This window comes from Stegodyphus dumicola, chromosome 5 (genome assembly GCF_044657685.1).
Source record: "Stegodyphus dumicola isolate Sdum_Otavi_A_Nest chromosome 5, ASM4465768v1".
Classification (NCBI taxonomy): Eukaryota; Metazoa; Arthropoda; class Arachnida; order Araneae; family Eresidae; genus Stegodyphus; species Stegodyphus dumicola.
The window spans coordinates 109,039,502-109,060,924 of NC_140772.1; the positions used below are offsets into that span (position 1 = coordinate 109,039,502).

Here is a 21,423-nt window from a genome sequence, read left to right on the forward strand (position 1 = left end):
AGAAAGGGTAGAACATCAAAACACGAAAGCAAAGACCGCTCCCCAGAAAAAAAATTGGTGGCCGTCTCGATATATATATTGAAAACCCCACTTTAAAAACCTCAAGATTTCTGGAATGAGTGGCAGCAGTAATGGGCTTTTCGTTATGGGACATATAAATCGAGTTCCTTGCAATATGACCATCGACACAGGAGCCAATGTTACCGCCATCCGAAAAGATCTGGCTCAAGGACTGGAAGGTAAATTTCTCTGGACGCCGTCCTGAGTAACTATGAAGATTTTGTCCAGCGATAAAATCGACATCGATGGAAAACGAAACGTTTACATCACGCTTCGAAGTGCTACTTACCATTACACGGCATATGTGAGAGATAGTACAGACCTTTGCATATTAGAATTAGACTTTCTAAGGAAACATAATCTTGAAATTTAAAAATAATGAAGTGCGTTTTGTCTCTAAGGAAATAATACTGCTCGGAATTAAAGATGACGGAGTTAAATCCATCCACCAAATAAATGCAAAAGACGATATCACAGTACAGCAAAAACAGAACTTCTACTTCCTGGATCCTTAGACAAAAACAATAATTGCGCTACGGCACAATGGAATATCCTACGAACTGTAAGAGCCCGAAAAGAGTAGTAGTAGCCTTTCCATTTATAAACATATCGAGGACCGTCATCCCGGTGACAGTTGCCAAAATGTGATAAACTGTAGATTTTGTTTTTCGATTTTTACCACTGCCTGGAAATAAAACAAGGAGTTCGCGGCCATTCGTCGTTAAATCAGTAATCTTTATAACTAAATAATGAAGAATCGGTATATGTGCATGTTTCCTCGCATCGTAGGAAAACAACGGCTCTTGAATACACGTAGTGCTCCATCCGAACATGGTCACATCGAAGCTAGAATTTGGAACTTCAATTTTTTTTCGACTTTTTTCATACTTTATACAAATTTAATGAATTTTTAATTGCGATTTGAAAGCAAACAGTGGCAACAATGTTCGAAATGAAAATGTTTTGTCTGTATAACCCCAGACTGTTGCCATTCAAAAATACGTAAGATATTTATTTATCTTTGAATTTTTTACTAACAAACTCGGCTATTTAAAAGCAATGTGTTGCTGTTTTCTGAAATCAAATACTATGTTTTCCACGTTCTGTAAAGCGTAAAGCATTCAAATTTAATCTGTCTGTTACTAACAAAATCAGTGGCAACACTGGTCTAAATGAAACATTTTTATCTTCGATGCTCTAACGTGTACAGATCAGAATCAGGACTTAGAAGAGAAAGGCTAGCTCATAGAGCTTTTCCCCCTGAAGCAGAAAGTGAGAAGTGATGACGTAGTCATGATGACAGTGAGCGCGCAGATGCAATTCACAGCTTGGAAATTAGCGTTTTTGAACCAGCGTTTAAAATGAGCTGAGTGTAAAAGATAACTATAATTCGGAAGAGACAATGTTACTGCTTTATGCATTTTACACTGAACCATTAAAAATTTAATAATACTTACTCAATTTTAAAATAATAGATAAAATGTGCTACTCTTTTAACAAAAAGTTCCGTGGTGCTACTCTTTTAACATAACGTGGGTTTTTTCAAATTTTTATTTGCAGGTTTTTTATTTAATGCACGTTTATTTCTAATAATTTCTTTATCTGCATGTTAACTGAGAGAGTTTTTATACTGCTTCTAAGATAAGTATAATAGCAGCTATTTAAATTTACTCAGAAAACAATTTTACATTGACATAGTTTTAAACATATATGACATATATGGCCACATTTCTGTTAACCTACGTTTGATTTTTTGCCTAATTGTAACTTTTACATTGTTATAATTCTCTTCCGATTTAATATAATAATAGATATTTTTAAAATAATTTTGTAATTTATACTTATATCTATATTACAATTAAATAAATGTATGTAAGTTTGTTACCTTAATTTTGACAAAATAGCTACTCAGAGTACCTAATACAGTTATTTAATTTTTCGAAAGTGTGAGTAAAGGAAGCAGGTCTTTTTATGCTAATTACTTTGATGTTTTATTACTATTATATTTTATCTAGAATGCTAATCTAGCACAAAATCTAATCAATAATTAGTTACAAAGGATACAATAAGAATAATTTTAACAAGTAATTAACAAAATTAGTTTATTAAATACTTGTTATTCTTGTTGGTACTATTCATAATACCGAAAATATTATCGATTAACTCATAGCAGTCAGATGCTTTTTTATTTCCTGTGGGGGGACCTTTTGCGGTACTTTTTGAAAATAATGTTTTCTCTGGAGCGACTTTCTGTCTCTCATTTCCCGTGACCATTAAATAATTCGGTTTTAGTTTGTGACACAATTTGATTTCTTCTCAATCTCTATTTAAAACCTCTTTAATAATATCAAAATTTAAAACAGTTCCATCTTCTAAACCAAATCCTTTATCTAAAACGTGATTTCTCAGTAATTTGAGGCAGAGCGCGAAATGAGATCTCTGATTAAAACAAACTGCACATTTTGAAAAGAACCGAGAACTTGGTCCAGTTTAGAGTCACAGCAGAGTTTTCAATCTATATGCATTTCGTCGAAACTGAGAACGCATATTTTTTCTACAGAATACAAATATTCGCCTCTTTCCTTCTTTAGAATAAGAACATCACTTTGAATTCTTGGACTACACTAAAATTTAGCGCACCATTTCTTTAATTTGCTAATACTAGGTAAAGATATTCCAATTTTTTCTTAATTTTTTTTCTTTCCAAAAATCATAGCTTTAAGATGACAGAGCTCTTATGACAATGCAAAGTGAAATATCTTCACTAGTCCACCTGACTTTTTTCCTTCTTTTTCAGTACTACATTAATCTGCGTCTTTATAAAAATAGGCTTTAGACATTTTTCCAAATTCTCCGATTTGTGCTCTTCCCCCCCCAAAAAAAAATTTCGCTATTTGAGATTTTAATTTATGATACCAATTTCTGTCTAGATGTCGTCCACCTTCTTTGCCGCTGAATAAACATTCTAAAATTTTTCTTTTCTCTATTTTTCAATACTTTAATACAATTTTCTAAGGATATTATTTTGTTCTTCAAACTATCAATGCATTCTTGTTTATCCTTAAACTCAGGGAATTCAGGAGTATCTACATTTTCATTTGTGAGTTTTATTTCAAAATCATTAAAATTTGATTTATTATTGTCATCATCAATTTCGATTTATTATTGTCATCATAATTTACTTTCGGCACAGCATTCCATTTCAACAGTTTTTTTTTTGTGGCTATCCAAACAAGCGATTTTTCATATCATCTGCATAAACACTGCATAGAAAATGTTCGCTGCAGATTTTTCCGCTCTTCACATTAATAGAATCTTGTCTTTGACATTTGTGTATCCATTCTTTCGTCAAAAGCAAAATCTCATTTGGATCCTTTGGTCCCATGAAATAAAATATCTCATCCTTTCGTACTTCTGTAAGTGCTACGGCCCGTTACTACAGCGCAAAAAGCCATATTACGTAAACGACACTTTACAATATAGAATTTGAAATAAAAACTGACTGAAATTACATATATATAAATTATTTTAAATATATACATTATTAGAAAACAGATAAATATATACATATATATATGATTAAAATTAATTTGGGGATATGTAATTCGTCTCTCTAGAAATTCGTCTCGCAGCTGAATGAAACTACACTTTTAAACGCGGGAAATCAGAACAGGTGGCATCACAGTGACGTCAGATTACTGCCTGTTAAGTTCCCCCATTAGGCTCGCGTCGGCGAGAAGTCGAACAAAGAAATGAGCTAGCCTTTTCTATTTATCCCTGGATCAGAATACAGAAGAAAAAAATCTGAAGTGGACACTACATGACTTCCTTGCACGGCCAATTAAATTATCTCTTGCACGTCTTTTGATGCATTTCATTACATTTCATTTTTCATTCTTTTTTTTTACTGCATTTCATTTAAATTTGTTTCCTCAATTTTCTATGGAGATATATTTTCATTCAATTAATACAGTTGGCCACGAAGTGAACACTTCGTGGACTAGTGTAAGATTATAGAATATAAAACAAAATGGAATAGAATACAGGAGGGGGAAACAGAATATAAGAAAAAAAAATTGAACATAATACAATAGAATATAGAATAAAAGAGAATATAATATAATATAAAACAAAACAGAATAGAATACAGAAAAGAAAGAATAAAATAAAATAGAATCTAGAAAAAGTATAGAATGCAAGTAGAATATAATACAGAACAAGGAGGAAAAGAATATAGAGTAGAATAGAAGAAACTACAGAACCAAGCATAACAGAACAGATTATAAAGTAGAGAACAAATCGAGAATGGAATACAGAGCAGAAATAAGAATATGAAATAAAACAGAAAAGAACACACAGTAGAAGAGACTACAATAGAATATACATGAAGAGAATAAAATAGAATTTACAGTGCAACAGATTAGAAAAATTTACATTATAGCTGAGAAAAGAACAGGACAGACTATGGAACACATTATCGTCAATAGCTGTCACCACGATGTAGTCATCTTTGATTTATGAAAGCTAAATAATGTTAAACTCGAGAAAAATATCACCGCCTCCCCCGCTTCTTGACGAGGTTCCACAGACGTTAACGATACTAACAATGCACGAAACACGTGATGGCAATCCAAAAGGGTATTAAAGTACTACAAATCAATATTTACCAAACACTAACTACAAGTTCCGAACGCTTATTTATGTACATAAATTAAACGCGTGCTTTAAGAATGGCGATCGTCTTCAGAAGATCCCAACTTCGTCCACTGCCACGGAATTAACAAAACAACTCCTACTCATTTTCTTTTTATTCCCTTTACTTATATTTTCTCTTCTGAAAGAGCGAGAGAATCTACGCACCCGTGATTCACGTTTTAGCGTGAAATACGCAGGTAACGATGATGAATCATCATCGGAGGCAGATTTTTTTATTTTTTATTTTGCATGCTCCATGCCTCAAGGACGCTTCTCCAAACGACCTCCTACAAAAAATTATTTCCTTCACGATGAAACTTGAAACGCAGAATGCCCTGGGGGATCTAGTGGCCGGATACATAAAGTCACTTTTTTTTTACGCTTTTTATTTTGAAACTGCGGTTATTTCCTGGTGTTTTTTTTTTTTTTTTTTTTATGCCGCCACACGCAGGCAATTCACAAGAAACCACCCTGAGATATTATCGCCCTGCTACAAGTGTCAAAGTGTTCGAATTAAGTTGAGATGTTTTAAATTGGAGGAAAGCAAAGTGATAAATTACCAGATTTCTGCACCTTTTTACGCAATGCTAAAAAAAATATTTTGATTTATTACAGCAAAGTAAAACAAAATTAAAATTTAGAGAGACAACTCTCGATTAACCGAAAAAATTCTTAAAATTTTTTAAATTTTTATTATTTACGGAGCAATGCAAAAATTCTTTTAAGAAACAATCAGCTTAAAATAAAACTCTCTACCAAAAAAAAGGGGGGAAGGGGTGAAAAAGCAAAAGAAACAAAGATTTGAAAGGATTCAGATTTTATGTTGCATTAGATGGTCGTCGTAAAAATTAATTAAACATTAACTGTCTGACTATTTCTAAACTATTGATTACCTTATTATTAATTACCTCAAAACTATTAATTGCGTCACGATTCTTAAAATTACAAACTATTTATTCTCTAATGATTAAATTATTTTAACTCTTTAATTATAAATTATCTAACTATTAAGTACTGGATATTAACTATCTCAAAATTATTCATTTTCTAATCCTTCTCAAAATGATTAATATTGTTCCACGACGATTCTCAAAGTGATTAACAATTAATTCTGTACAAATTACACTTTTTCTGACTATAAATATTAACCGTACGACTATTATTAAACTATTGATTATAAATTGCCTATCTATTATCTATATCAAACTGTTTATTGTCTAATGATTTTTAGAATTACATAGCATGAATTGTCTACTGATTAAACGACAAACAATTATTTAACCATATCTCTTAACTGTCTAACCATTAGCCATTATTAAACTATTAATTATTAATTGTGCAGTTTTGAACTACATAAAAACTTCTAATTTTCTAATGTTTCTCAAAATCACAAACTATTTAATGTCTAACTATTGCGTGTGAACTGTCTACCTATTAGCTATTACAAAAGTATTCATTATTGATTATATAACTATTAACTGTTCCCAAACTATTCACTATGATTAACTAGTTATTGTCAAACGTTTAAACTATAAATTATTATAAACTAATCTAACTGCTAACTATTAACTGTCTTAACTTGTAATAAACTATAACTGTTAAGTGTTAACTATTATAACCAGTAACAGACTAACTATAACTGTTAGAAGATTTTTTATGTTCTCTCTCAGCATCGCAGGTTACCAATCTGCTGTCGAAGAACCCTGCGATCGCTTTGTCTTTTTAGCTTTATTTGTCGCTTTCCACGCACTTACGTCATATAAAATTCAACAGCAAAATCACAAAGTATTTTAGAATAGCCTATCTTTAGAACTCCCTATACAGCGTCAGGGGTTACATTACATTTTGTTTTAATTCGCTATATTATTTCTTTGAAAATTAGTCGCTCCAGAAAGCAGCCGCCTGACAGAATTAATCTTAAAAATGGAAAAAAAAATATGTAATGGTTTTAATTTTAGTACTATGATTTCATAAAAATATTTTATATTTCTACTCGTGAATAAAATTGACAATTTAAATCGATCAGTTTAAAAAGCAGGGAAAAAATTAAGAACTTTATTTATGCGTTTATGGCTTTTCAATCACTGGGTTTGTTACCCAGTAACAAAAGATTAAATTTGAAAGTTAAATATCTTACCTTTATGGAATGTCAACACGATGACGAATGGAGATAATAAGTATTCGATTTGAGGCAATGGCAACATACTGCTTTCAAACAGCCGTATTTGTGGATTAAAATTCAAAGATTAGCATGTTGCATTCAACGATCTTACATTCTGCCGAATGGCAACAGTCTGGCGCGCCGGAAATAAAAATGTTTTATTTCGAACTGTGTTGCCAACTCTCGCTTTCAAATCGCTGAGTTATTAGATGTTATTGCGCGGGTATTCTTCGTCTGTCTCTTTCGTCTGGTTTCAATGCTTTGGGGAACCATTTCCGCATCACGAAATTCCTATTTATTGAGTTGAGAAAGCGACGATGACACAACTAACCAGCAATGATCATAAAAAAAAAAAAAAAAAAAAAAAAACTAATCAAGACGCATTTCGGTTGTACCCAATATTTTATTCGAAGTCGTTATTGCTTCTGAACAGACAGAAACACAGCGAGAGAAGATTACATTGTTCAGATTTTGGGTTTCTAGGAAGTCTCTAGATACTTATTAGTGTTTTCCAAATGACTAAGAAAAAAGCTATAACGATGAAGGGGGGGACCGACGGAAGAAAAAGAGAATTAGCTATAATGCCCCGATGATTGATTACGACTTCTCAAAGAAATGCCGACCATCATACACAAACAAATAACATCTTTGAACTTAAAATGTTTGGGATTTCCAGACTAAGTAAGTTACTTTAGATTACATGAACTTTCTTTTTTTGGGAGAGGAGAAGGAGAAAGTGTTCTGTTTCACATCACGCAATATCCATTTTAAATCCCTCCACTTCCAAAGATAAGGGTTATTGACATATATCGTATTTTCTCGTTAATAGAAATTACTACAATTTGTTAAAAAATTCGAATATTTGAATATTCGTAAAAAAAATAAAACTAGAAAATTTCCAAAAAAAGTAACTGAGCATTTTAATGGGGGAAAATCGTCAGAAAAAAATTTGAACATTTGATTATTCGTGTGTGGTGTGGGGGGGGGGAATTGAATATTTGAGTAACTCTACCTTCATAGGAAAAAATTTAGATACAAAAGAACTCGTTAAAAAATTCCAAAATTTGGTATATTTGTAGAAAAAAGTTTGAGTATTTCAATACAAAAAAATTCGAATATTTGAAAATTCGCAGAAAAAAATTGAATACTTCAATACAAAAAAAGGGGGGGAGAGAAGAAGAAAAGAAAGGAAATTCGTTATAAAAAATTCATTTCAGAAAACTCGAATATTATAACAGTCGACGAAAATTTGAATACCCCCGAAAAAAATTCGTTGATCATTATTTCATCTTTTCGAAAAGAAAGGCTGACTATCATACACAAACAAATATAACCTATGAATTTACGTGTTTAAGGTTTTCCAAATTGATATATGAAGTTACTTTTGATTACATAAAATGTTTTTATTTTTTTATTTTAAGGTGTGGGTTGGAGAGGAAAAAATGTTCTATTTCACATCACACAATATCTATTATAAACCCTAGCAACGAGAAATACGGGTTTTTAGCATATATCGTATTCCCCCCCCTTATTTTACTAATTTTATTGTCCGAAAATCGAGAAAGGAAAATCACGAGAATAAGTTTAATGTCAAAAGAAAACGGTTACAGTCAGTACATAACAAATGAAAGGTAGCCATTGGAGTACCGGTAACTATCAAAATATTATTTCTTTCTCAGAAACCTAGATTCTGTTAAGAATACACAGTAATATTAACATCACAACATCTAATAAGATACCATGATTTCTACTTTCCCGTAACTTAAATCTTGCCTATTTTTATAGTTGTCTCTGCTACTTCTTAGGCCTCCAGCATTCATAAATAATTTAAGATGGTGAGTATGCAGTCGACTGGGCGAAATCTTAGACAGAATGTCACCTCTCGTGGCTTCGCCGTCATGGGTCGGTTCTCATATTAGGATGGCATAAAGTGTAATGGTTAGAAAGGAAAGGTTTGGCGTGATCTACGCGGGCAATCTGTGATTACCTTGTTAGTGAGATGAAAAAATCACTAGGCGGTCGGACCTATTTGAAAACGCATTGAGGAAGCAGAAAACATTTAAAAATATCTTTAAAATTTTCAGGCCCTGGCACTAGAGAGAAATACGGTAAATACGACGATAAATAATAATAAACGTCTTGTACTTTGCCGAAAAACATTTTCTTTAACAAAAAATAAAACCGCAAGCCAGGGAAATTCAGTGATCCACCGGAAGACCAAAATACAGAAAAACAGGAACAATTAGCAGCTACGAGATAGTTCGGTAAATCCGAATAATTAACATAACGGACATTAAAATATACAACCAAAAAAGAACTTACAGAACTCCGACGACGTCTGAGTGGCTATACTCTCACAATGAGGAACATAAACCTTCTCAACTACGGATATGCTTTGAGAATCACTCTGGACGCAGACAAACTCCCTCGCATGGGACTGGCTGTCTTCAGGTTTTGAGATTGGACCCTCATCAGCTTCAGGAATGACTTCGCTTACTTGACTGCTGTCCTCTTCAAGGCTGGTTTGGACGGAACTGTCCTTTGTATCAACAGAAGAACCGTTGACGTGACAGCATCTAGGAAATGTGGACCCTTGACCGGAACTCGGAGAAGTAGCCCACGGTTTGGGAATACCATTCCACTCTAGTCTCTCAATACCTAGGAAAGAAAATGATTAAATACTCAAAATTCTCGAAATTTATGGTAAAGAGAGACGGGTATTTCAAAACACGTGTCCGACACTGAATAACATTTAAGTTCTACTACGAAAATAATCAAGCGCTAATAAGTATAATCTGATAATAATAATCATAAGAATAATATAATAAATATAATATAATAAATAATAAGAAATCTGATAATAATAATAACGCAATTAGCTTGCAAACCAGTTACTGAAAAATACGTTAGTTTAACATAGACCTAAAAATGGAATTCGAAAATGAATGTTTAATGTACCGCAACGTCGAGCTGCAGGATATATCTCAGAAACTATGCAAAGGGACATTCAATAAACCGCAAGGTACAGCTTCAGAGTATATCCCAGAAAATAAGCAAAACTTTTTTTTATGTACCGCACCATCGAGCAGTACATAAAATATCTTGCATCTCAGAATATATCTCGGAATATAAGCAGGACTTTTAATGTACCGCAACACAGAGCTTTAGTTAGAATATATTCAGAAAACATGTAAGACATTTAATATACTGCAATACCAAGATATATCTCGCCAAGTATGTACGACATTTAACGTACCACATTGCCGAGATTCAGAATATATCCCGCAAAATATGCAAGACATTTAAAACACCGCAACGTGGAGTATCAGGATACATATGCAGGGAAATATGCAAAATATGTTCATGTGCCACAACATCCAGATTCACAATGTATTCCGAAAAATATTTAAGATATTTAATATACAGAGACGTCGAAATTCAAGATATAATCCGAAAAACATGCAAGACGATTCATGTAACGCAACGAGGAGCTTCAGAATATAAAATATGTAAGATAATTAATATACAGAAACGTCGAAATTCAAGATATATTCCGAAAAACATGCAAGACGTTTCGTGTAACGCAACGACGAGCTTCAGGATATAGTACAAGGCAAAAAATGCAAGACATTTAATGGACAGTAAAGTCGCACTTCAGGATAAATTCCGGAAAATATGTAAGACGTTTAATTTACTGCAACGTCGAGCATCAGGATACATATTCCAGAAAATAAGCAAGACGCTTAATGAGCTACCATATCGAGCATCAGCATATATTCCAGAAAATATTCAAGACATTTAATATGCCACAATGTCCAGATTCAAAATACATTCCGGATATTATGCAGAACATAACATTTAATGTTCAGGAACTTCGAACTTCAGGATATATCCCGCAAAATATGCAATAAAAGTTAATGGTCAAGTTTTCAATTAGTTATTTTTATATTTAAAGTATTTTCCAGTAGTAAATGAAACTCAAATTTTCCGAAGAATATTACTGACTTTAAATTAGATCAGCCTCAATTGAAATAATCTTAAAATCTCCCCTTAAATAAAGTATTACGTTAAACAATTCTTTAGCTACAGAAAATTTTAAGTAAGCTACTGTGTAATTTTTATATGTATCACAAAATTCACCTGAATCACAGTTCAATAAAATAAAATTCATATCAGCCACCTTTAATAGGAAAACTAAGTTCACTTTTCATCAAAGGGAATATTAAATAATCCGTTAATGGTATGAAAATTTTAATAAGCTACTTTTTAAGTCTTACTGGTAACACAAAATTGACCTGAATCACAGTTCAGTTAAATACTATATTTCCTCGAGAATTCCCCCTTAAACACTTTTATTAATTTCATCTTCGTTTAATTCATTAAAAAGCAACTTTCGTTAAGATATCGGGATCCACGTGTAAAGGTCTTTATTTCAGTGAATACTCACCGATGTACACTAGAGGTACTGCACCCTTATGAAGTTCAGTTTAGAGCTTGGACAAAGCTAGTTGCACCGAACTGCCGTGAATTTACCATGTTTCTGTTATTCCCGAAATCTCCATCTTAAAAGTGTCGGCACCTTCGTGGAAGTCGGCCATTGTTTGCCAAAGATATGCTGACAATAAAGGTTCTAACACCTTCATTACGGCGGCACCATTATAAATATCAGTTGATAACTTGAAGAAAATAAATTTCGTCGAGGTGCTGCTACCTTTATACGTATCAAAGCACCTCTATTCTTTGTCTCGGCGAAAATTCCCACATTATAAGAATAACCACTTTCTTATGAAGTCCAATTTCTAACTTGGGGGAACTAAACTACCCTCGAGGTCCAGGAAGTCAGAGCGGCATCTTTATGATGGCTTCTGTCTTGGGAAATAATTGCCGAGTTACTGGCATATATTTGTTGGCATAGGGCGAACCTACATATGCGCACTCGGAAATTCTCCAGATTCCTAATCCATCCCTCGTTTTAATAACAATAACAGCAACAACAACAGCAGATGCCAAAGCATTTGTCAATAGTGTTTAAAATGAATGAAAGTCCTTACCTTTCTCAACCGACACCAGGAGATGCTGTAAAGCACTGGTAAGCTGATCATCACTGATCATGACTTCAGTCCCAAAAGCCCGCATCCAGTCCATGGTAAGCGATACGAGTTTCTGGTCATCTATACGGGCTTCCCTCCACTTACTGTCCACAATGACCCTTTGACGGACGCTGGTGACGAAGGCTTTCGGTACCGGAATGCAAAAACACAAAGTCGCAGACTTACATAGACTCCAGAAGAAGTTAACAACTAAGGACGCTTCAAAGAAAGGCTGTCGAAAATAAAGAATCTCTTGGCGACAAAGTTTACCAAAGCATGTTACCTGAAAAAATAAATAAAAAAGGTTTATTAATTACTTTATTTAATAAAGTTTAATTAATTAGTTTATTAATTAGTTTAATTAATAAGCCTATGTAATTGAAAACATCTGTTAAATGATACATGTATGGTAGAGATGGACAAATTGCTTTGATGGGATTTGATCAGAAGCGTTTGCTCCCAGAACTGAATCGGTTCTTTTTTCTGACTTACCGCTCTCGATGAAAGACATCGGGAACGACGAAGGAATCAAGAGCTGTTAGCGAGGTTGCGGCGAAAATAATCAAAAAAGCTATGTGATGCGGAATGGTTAGCGAAGTTGGAGCAGAAATAATCGAACGAACTGGGGGATCGGAAACTATTAACGAGGTTGAAGCAGAAAGAATCGATTGAGTTGTGGTATCGGGAATGGTTAGAGTTGAGCTAAGAACAGAACGAATCCAACGAGCAGTGGAATGATGAGCGGTTACAGATGTTAAAACAAAGAATGGAAAGAATCGAACGGTCAATGGGATCGGGTACGGTTAGAGAGGTTAGTGCAAAGAAGCAAAAGAAACAAACGACTACTGAGATCAGCAACGGTTAGAGATGTTACAGCGAAGAAAGGAAAGAATCGAGTGAGCAGTGGGATCAGGAACGGTTAGAGAGTTTAGAGTGAACAGCGGAAACAATCGAACGACTAGTAAAAAGGGATCAGAAGAATCAACTGAATAAAACGCTAACTCCCTGAACTGATACTTTAGTTTTGAAACTCCCTAAAATTTCCTTTCCTAAAAAAAAAAAAAAAAAAAAAAAAAAAAAAAAAAAAAAAAAAAACTGAAAACATAATTTAAATGCATACACAGCAATTAATTCCAGAATAATAACAACATCTTAACAGCAACAGAACAAACACTTACTATGACGATGAGTACACAAAAAGAGTAGTACAAAAGAAATAAATACACAATGCAAGTTAAAAATTAGAATTTCTACGAAAAACAAGCAATTCGGCCTGCGGCGAGCAAGAAGGCAGATTTTTCTGTGCACAAAACTGTACTTTCGGTGCCACTCCGCAAAAAAACACTGAAGTTGGTGTAGAAACTGACTCAATTCTCTATTCTACTAAGAGTTTCAAATGTATACAAACAGCAGCATCGTTAGGCTTAAGAGCACTTAAACAACTTTTAAGCTGTTGATAATTCTACAACTATTGCATGCAGGTTAACTTAAGGCATAAAAGCCTTAAACGAAAAATAAGAACAACACAATTCAATCACTTTTAAAGCAACAAATGCACAATTTGCGAAAAATAATAATAATAAATAAAAAAAAACTTAGCTCACCGAGTCGGAATATAATATAATAAATATTATAACCACGAAAACGCCCATGCAGCCACGGATTCGAGCCTCGGACTGAACTACCAATGTTTACGACTGTACCGCTCGGCCGATGGTGGGGGCCCCTTAGGTATGACAGTCAGAGTCACTAACCACTTTCCCGTCTGGGCGGCAGCAAGAAAAAAGTAGGTATAAAACTTTACGTAATGACTATAAAAGCAAGAGGGAAAATAGATACAAAATTGTACAAAATGATTATAAAAGCAAGGGGGAAAATAGATACAAACTTGTACAAAATGATTATAAAAAAAGAACATAATAAACACAAAATTGCGCAAAATTATTATGAAACACGATAAAGGTACTTACAAAAAATTTCCGAAATGATTGGAAATGATTATAAAGCAAGAAAAAAGGTAGATACCAAAATTCTACCAAAAGATTAGAAACGATTTTAAAGCAAGTAAAAAGTAGTTACAAATTTCTACGAAATAATTATAAACGATAATTCGATAAAGCTATTATAATAGGTTATAAAACCAGCAAAAAGCAGATAAACAATTATTAAAATAATTAAATTACATTAATCACCTACATATACAACCACGAAATACATTCCTTGTGTAAACGGGGAAAACATTCTCGATTTCCACGAAAGCCGGCACATGGTTTTCTTAAAAACACGAGAGATTCTTCAAATTCCAAGCACCATATGAATGGAAACGCAGAAGACATCCCATAATCCACCACCATAAGCGAACAACAAACAACTCAAGCAGAACTTCAAACGATTTCTATTCGTGAGAGAAAAAAATCCACACGGACGAAAGCAACATCAGCGTTGCCACCCATTAATGCAAAAAATAAATAAATAACGCGCTGCAAACCAGACCTAATATACGTCCGACGAAATGGTAGACGAAAGAAACAATTCGAACGCGGAAAATAGCTTTGATTTATTTATTCTTCCTTCCGCCGACGAGAACTATGTTTCTAATCTAATACCGTCGGCGGAAATGACTGTTTGTTCTATGAAGACTCTGGCAATAAAATAAGGAAAAAATCATAGAAGCCTAGTTGCCTTAATACCAGTTCGACCTCGCCAACAGGTTATTTATTCCTCATGCTAAGAAACTTGAAGATAATAGCAAATTATTACCAGACTAATAAACAAATATATAAGAAGGAATAGGATAATTCATACCCCAAACAGTGGATTTTTCCTCCTCCCCTCTCTTCAATTGCCGTTACAGTTCCGGTTAATAAAAATCCGTGGAAATTAATACAAAAGAAGTTCTACATTATACCAAAATTTATTACACTTTTGACAAATTCCATCAAAGGACAAACTTCCGATACGCTTTTCTAACTGCGCAAAACAAATAAGTTCCCAGATGATTTCTAGTATCAAAAAACATACAATCAATAATATAGTTCAATAGCTTTTGGAGTGCTATTAACACCGTTGTGCTATTAGCACCGTTGCGCTATTAACACCGTTTCTACTTTGACAAACAGGGGCGGAAATTTAAATACTCGCGGGACGGGGGGGGAAGTAGTATTTTAATAAAAAAATTGTTATAAAAAACACGAATATTTGACTAAATTATTTTACATTTCGTGGGAATCTCACAAAGGACGTGGTAAGTTCGATTTTGAATCTTCGTTCATCCTGTACAGTGACAAGGAGATTCTATTTACGATATAGTGGAGATATACTAAGATGTGAGATTAACCCCACCGGAGGATGCCCTAGGGAGAATTTCTAGGATCTCCTGATAATATCGTTAGAAGGAGTTTAAACGCTCACAACATTCCTTGCTTCACTATTCAGAAAAGGCCTTATTGTTGGTGCCCGTTTAGCAGGGGCCTCGATTTCGAAGACAGCAAATCTCACTGAGTTCCCAAAAGCAACCATATCAAAGGTTTTCAAAAGGTGGAATCCCAACACACAGTCCTTCTCTATAGAAGACATAACTGCGGTTCGAGCACAGTTTTCCAAGAGAGTAATCGGCGTCGTATCCGACGAATTGTAGGGCAGAACACGAACTCTGCTGTGCTTCAAACGGCACAGATCGTCAACCAAGGCCCTTCCCAACAGATTTCTGCTCGAACCATGCGCAGAGAATTGCAGAAGATAGGAATGTATAGTCGCGTGCGTGTGAGAAAACCACTCATTTCTGCCTGCCATGCAAAAATTCGTCTGCAGTGGTGTCGGCAAAGAAGACATTGGACATCTGAGAACTAGAAACGAGTAATGTAGTCGGATGAATCCCACTACTCCTTATTTTGAACTGATGGAAGACGACAAATTTGGCGAGAACCCCATGAAGCCACGAATCCATTTTGCCTTACTGTGCAAGGGTCTAGTGGGAGTATCATGATATGGGCATGTTCTGCTGGCATAGAAGTGGTGCCCTGGTGTTCCTTGAGTATAAACAAACAGCCTTGACATACCTAAATTTACTGGCAGATCAAGTGCACTCTGCAATGTTGCATTTTGCCCCTGGTGGCGACGGGCACTTCACGGACGATAATGCAACTATACATCCTGCCAGAAGTGTTCAAAATTGGTTCGCTGAACATCAGTCTGACTTCCGCCCGCATAGCCCGGATCTTAACGAAAATGAGTGGGATATGGTGGAAAGACGCATCCGATAGAACTCTCCTCTTCTACCTCATTTAGAAGATCTAAAAAGCTGCATAGCCAATGTATGGTATTCTCTGGACATAAATGAGTTCCAGAAGCATGTACACTCGATGCCCAAACGAATCAGAGCAGTTATCCGTGCAAAAGGTGGTCCAATAAAATACTGATCTTGGGTTTCTAATTCACTGGTCAGTGTGTGTATTTAGAATTTCCGATATAGTGTTAGGTTTTGCGATATATATTTTTTACATTCGCTATATTACTTCGTAGAGTCATTAGGTTAATTGGAAGCAGGAAAGATGAAAAATATGCAACCGCCTTCGCCGGGAATCGAACCACGGACCTCTGAAATACCGGCTCAGTGTGCTGACCACTACACCCCGAAGGCACGCTAGGGAAGTGGGAGAAATACCTTATATACTCCTCTTTTTAGGGGACCTAATCGCCAAATCCTGGGTGCGGAGAATTGTCATCGACAACCCCTTTTTAGTTCGGGCGCCACTTGTAGAGTCATTAGGTTAATTGAAAGCAGGAAAGATGAAAAATATGCAGCCGCCTTCGCCGGGAATCGAACCACGGACCTCTGAAATACCGACTCAGTGTGCTGACGACTACACCCCGAAGGCACCCTAGGGAAGTAGGAGAAATACCTTATAACTTCTTTAAAACTAGCTGCTCGTTCGCTCAGCTACCTAGAAGACTTATAACAGAAAAATAAAAAATCTGATGTGTACACCACATGACTTCCTTGTACGGAATATTAAATTATACACATTTTTTCTTGCATTTTATTTAAACTTATTGGATTGAATTAAATCTACTTCGACTGTGCATAAACCACAATAGAATAAATGCATTCTTTAAAATTCACTTTGTTTACCATAGTGACACTCTGGCGCTAGGTTTACTTAACAGTATTATATTTCGTTCATATTATAACTCATAATGCACAAAATTTATATCATTTAAAGAATTATCTAATCGTTGCCACATGTTCTATTCAAATACTATAATAAAGCTAGAACTATGTATAAAAGAAATTAAGCAAACAAAACAAAAAAGAAACAGTTTTTCACAGACGATTGAGTATTTCTCATTCAATTAATTCAGTTTTCACTTCGCGACAAGGCAAAAATACATAAAAACTCAAAATATCTGTATTAAAAATTACGAAGTAAATCTTAAACGCTTATTTCCTCGAAAAAATTCCAGAAAGGATTAAGCATGATTTAAATAATAAATGAAGGCGTTATCTTTGTTGTTGCGAAGCTAAGTTTCTCTAGATTGGCAACAAATCCGCTACTCAGCTGTTTCAAATGTAAACAAGAGTAATGGCCGCCATCAAATTAGACAATTCTAAAACAATTTTAAAATTGTTGATAATTCTAAAAATATTGCAGAGAGATTTACTAAAGGCATAAAACCCGTAACCGGAAGATAAAAACAACATAATTCAATCATTCTTAAAGCAAAAAATGTACAATTTACAAACATACAAGAGTAAAGAAACTGAGATCACTGAGGCGGGTAACAAAGTGGACATATTTATAAATATATTTATACGTTTGGCGCGGCCGATTGAAACCAAAATACGAGGTGCACATCTACATGTTATAGTAGTCTTATATACAAAATTTCAACGTTCTGAGGCTACTCGTTTTTTAGTTATGCGAGATACGTACGTACGCACGTACGTACATGTTCGTACGGACGCCAAGCAAAATTCTCTTCAGAATTCATTTTAAAGCAGTTTTTTAGTTTTTTTGGAGGAAAAGAGTCTTTTATTCTGTCCTTACGTACAGATATCACGCAAAAACATCGTTAAATTGCATTCGAAAGCGGTCAAAGTGGATATTTTCGTTGAAATATGCTGCCCGAAGCTTTTCGCGATTACAATACTTCCTTTTTACTTCGTACAAGGAAGTAAAAGTGATATAACGATTTTGATGAGTCTAGCTAGGTGTCACTTCATAAGAATATGTAATATTTCTAATTAAACATCTCGTGATTTTTATTCATTTTTATTTAAATCAATGATACTAAAATGTAGAAAAAATATTCTTGAGAACTACGTTTATTGCTTTTAAATCGCTGAGTTTTTTACTCAGTGACATTCTAGATTAAATTTGGAATTGAATTACACTTTGCTTAATGGCAACACGCTGGAACGTGGAAAATAAAAGTATTTTATTTCAGGCATTAGTAAACAATTGAAACTAAATCATTACCGAAAAATAAAATAAAATAAAAATAAATAAATAATAAAGTAAAATAATAAATAAATAAATAATAAAATAAAAATATATTTAATTGTTAACAGCGTATGTGTCTTTATTACATAATGTTATATTTACACAGAAATCTAAAAAAAAATACATCAATATAAAATACAATCCTAGGCCAAAGCTATTGAAATTCTAACAGCTTGAAATTGTTTTGCTACTTGCATATTAAAACAAAGATCTCTGCGAAGTTTGGCGACTTTTTTTAGATGAAAACGCTGACTTATTATTGAGAAATATTTATTACATATATATTTCATGCTTGGATCATACAGTTATTCTAAAAATGAATCATGTAACTTACTTAAAAACGGGTTTTTGCGTTCTTTTCCTCTTGTAATCAATTTCTTCTCGTTTCGGTAAAGATCCTTTAAAACAGCGATTTCAAACCGTCGGCCGCAAGTCTCACGCGAAAGAAATGTTATGCGTCCTTTGCAGACATTTCAATTACGTATTACCCGTAAATAAGGATTTGCAAAGATTTCAAAATTTTAATTATTTGAAGTTCGAGTTTATAACATTTCCATTTCGATTTAAAATTAGCATAAACAACGCACCAGAAAATCTATAAATGGAGCTAATTAATTCACAATGTGATTTAAACCTTATTCAAAATTTGAAGATAAAGATTTCATTAATTTTTATTCGTACTTGTTAAAAAATAAGCTCAGTTACGAATTTTTGAGCTAAAAATAATCGTTTGGGAATACATTTATATGTGAACAGCTCATTTTTCACATTTGAAAATTGATATGGAAAGAACTCGATTGACCGAAGAATCCGTGATGAAGGTAATTTCCAGTAATTTCTCTCCAAGGCTACAGAGTTTGCAAGAATCTAAACACTATCAAGTATCAAACTACATGCAAACATATGTGTTTTTATTTATGCTCCAAAGAAAAATTTAATAAATAAGAGGAAGAGACTAGGTTGTTATTTATTGTCAAGTTTAGTTCCAATTGGAAAAATTTATCTGAAAACTTAGAAAGCTTGAAATTTGTTTATTTTTAGTTTAAATTAAATTATTTAATGATTAAATAAACCTGTTAGAATTATTTCAAAGAAATGCCAAGATAATGTAGGAATAAAGATAAAATATAAGAATTTGATATTTAGTCGTCATGTTTGAATTGTGTAACCAACAAACATCTCTTGCAGATACCAAACTTTAGATTTCAGTTAGAAAACTAATATAAATTTGAGTTTTTTTCTTTTATGATATTATTATTATTATCGTTCATTTTACGTTTCAATAAATGCTTAGTAAGCGAAATATAAAATTAAATTTTAATATTAAAAAAAATCTTGGCTCGTCAATTATTTTCAGAGCGTTCTTGCAGCCCGCATGCAACCTCAGTTTCAGACCACTGTCTTAAAGAATAAATAGATAGTGATCGTTCCATTTAGCTATTTGTAACAACAATGTCCTGGAGAAATTTTACGGCAGTTTCCTCCATTGGTGGCAAATGCCACATACGTACACTTTAAAATCCAGTTTAAGGCGGAAGCATATGAGATATGTGTTTACACAAACTAATAATTAATAAAACCAATAAACAAAAATATCGACGTTGGTCGTTAAAAGATTCACGAGCATCCCTGTTGCCAAATGGAAATCCTGTCGTAGGCTAACTTTCAATAAACATAATGCTAGAAAAATGCCACCCTCCCCCCCCCCAAAAAAAAAAGCAGGTAGCTACGTAAAAAATAACCGCTTAATAAGCTCATAAAAAGTTGAATTTAGTGTTTTACAGGGAAAAAAAATTCTTTTATTTAAAAATAACGAAAACATAAATGTACGCATGTATAGGGTAAGGTTGCGAAAGTCACACCTTTTAAATATTAGGCGTTATATTACGCCACCTCCGCCTCTTTCGGCAAAACGAGTTATCCTCTTGTCAACCAAATTGTTTTACATCGTGTTCGTCTCACTGTAATAATTGTGAGGAACACCGCGAAGAGAATATGATTCAGTGCCTAAAATGCAGAGTATGGGTACACCACTTATGTGCTGGAGTTGACAAGAAAATGAAAACATATTTTTGTGATGATTGTTGTAATTAATTGCATAGAAAAATTCACTGAGAAAAACGAAGTTTTATTATAATCGTTTAATTTTAAACTTACTACGACTTAAGCTATAGGTGGTACGACTTTAGAAGGCTGGATGGCTAAGTCGTATTAAATTTGTATTCATAAATTTTATCCAAGAGAAACGACTGTATGGAATTTTATTGTAATAAATATCAGCAACGACAACACAAGATATTATTACTACAGATAATAACATTTTTTACGTAGATCCTGCGATTTAGACTTATTTATTCTTATGGGGTACGACTTACGCAAGCTTACCCTATGTATGTATATTACGAACGTATGTGTGTTACACATACATGTTATACACGTGCATTATGTATGGATGTATGTACGTGTGTAATGTGCGTACGTAGGTATGTATGTATATTTTACATATTTATCTTATGCATGTGTTACCGTGAAAGACCGAAATTGGGGAATGTCGACTTTCACCGGAGAATGTCAACATTCACCAAATACGTCGATGAAAGATAGAATATTGCATTAAATTCTTGTACATTCGGACCCTCACCGGTGAATGTCGACAGTCACAGATATGCTTAGATATAGGTCGAAAAGAGAGGAGTACACGCTGTCATTGCAAAAGTGTTCCACAAATAAATGCAATTGTAAAAGCAAGGGCCTCTTGTGCAATTCAAAGTGTCATAATAGTTGCAAGTTGTTGCAATAAATAAGATTTGAATCACATAATTTAGTAAGTTTTTAACTTTTATTATTTTCTTTCTCATTTTGAATGTACTGCGTGTTTTAAGTTCTTATGTTCTTAAGTCTCAAATGCGTTTTT

At 33.7% G+C, this 21,423-nt stretch overlaps 1 protein-coding gene across 1 annotated transcript in view; it reads right to left on the minus strand.

Annotated features, from left to right (window-relative positions):
* LOC118197425 (puratrophin-1-like) overlaps window positions 1-21,423 on the minus strand; it is a gene marked incomplete at its 5' end in the record, with an annotated part of 530,248 nt that overhangs the window by 295,266 nt on the left and 213,559 nt on the right. The window contains 2 exons of the mRNA XM_085817830.1: window positions 9,239-9,574; window positions 11,968-12,289. Of these exons, the coding sequence (XP_085673956.1) occupies window positions 9,239-9,574; window positions 11,968-12,289 (658 nt within the window). The remainder of the gene's footprint in view (window positions 1-9,238; window positions 9,575-11,967; window positions 12,290-21,423) is intronic.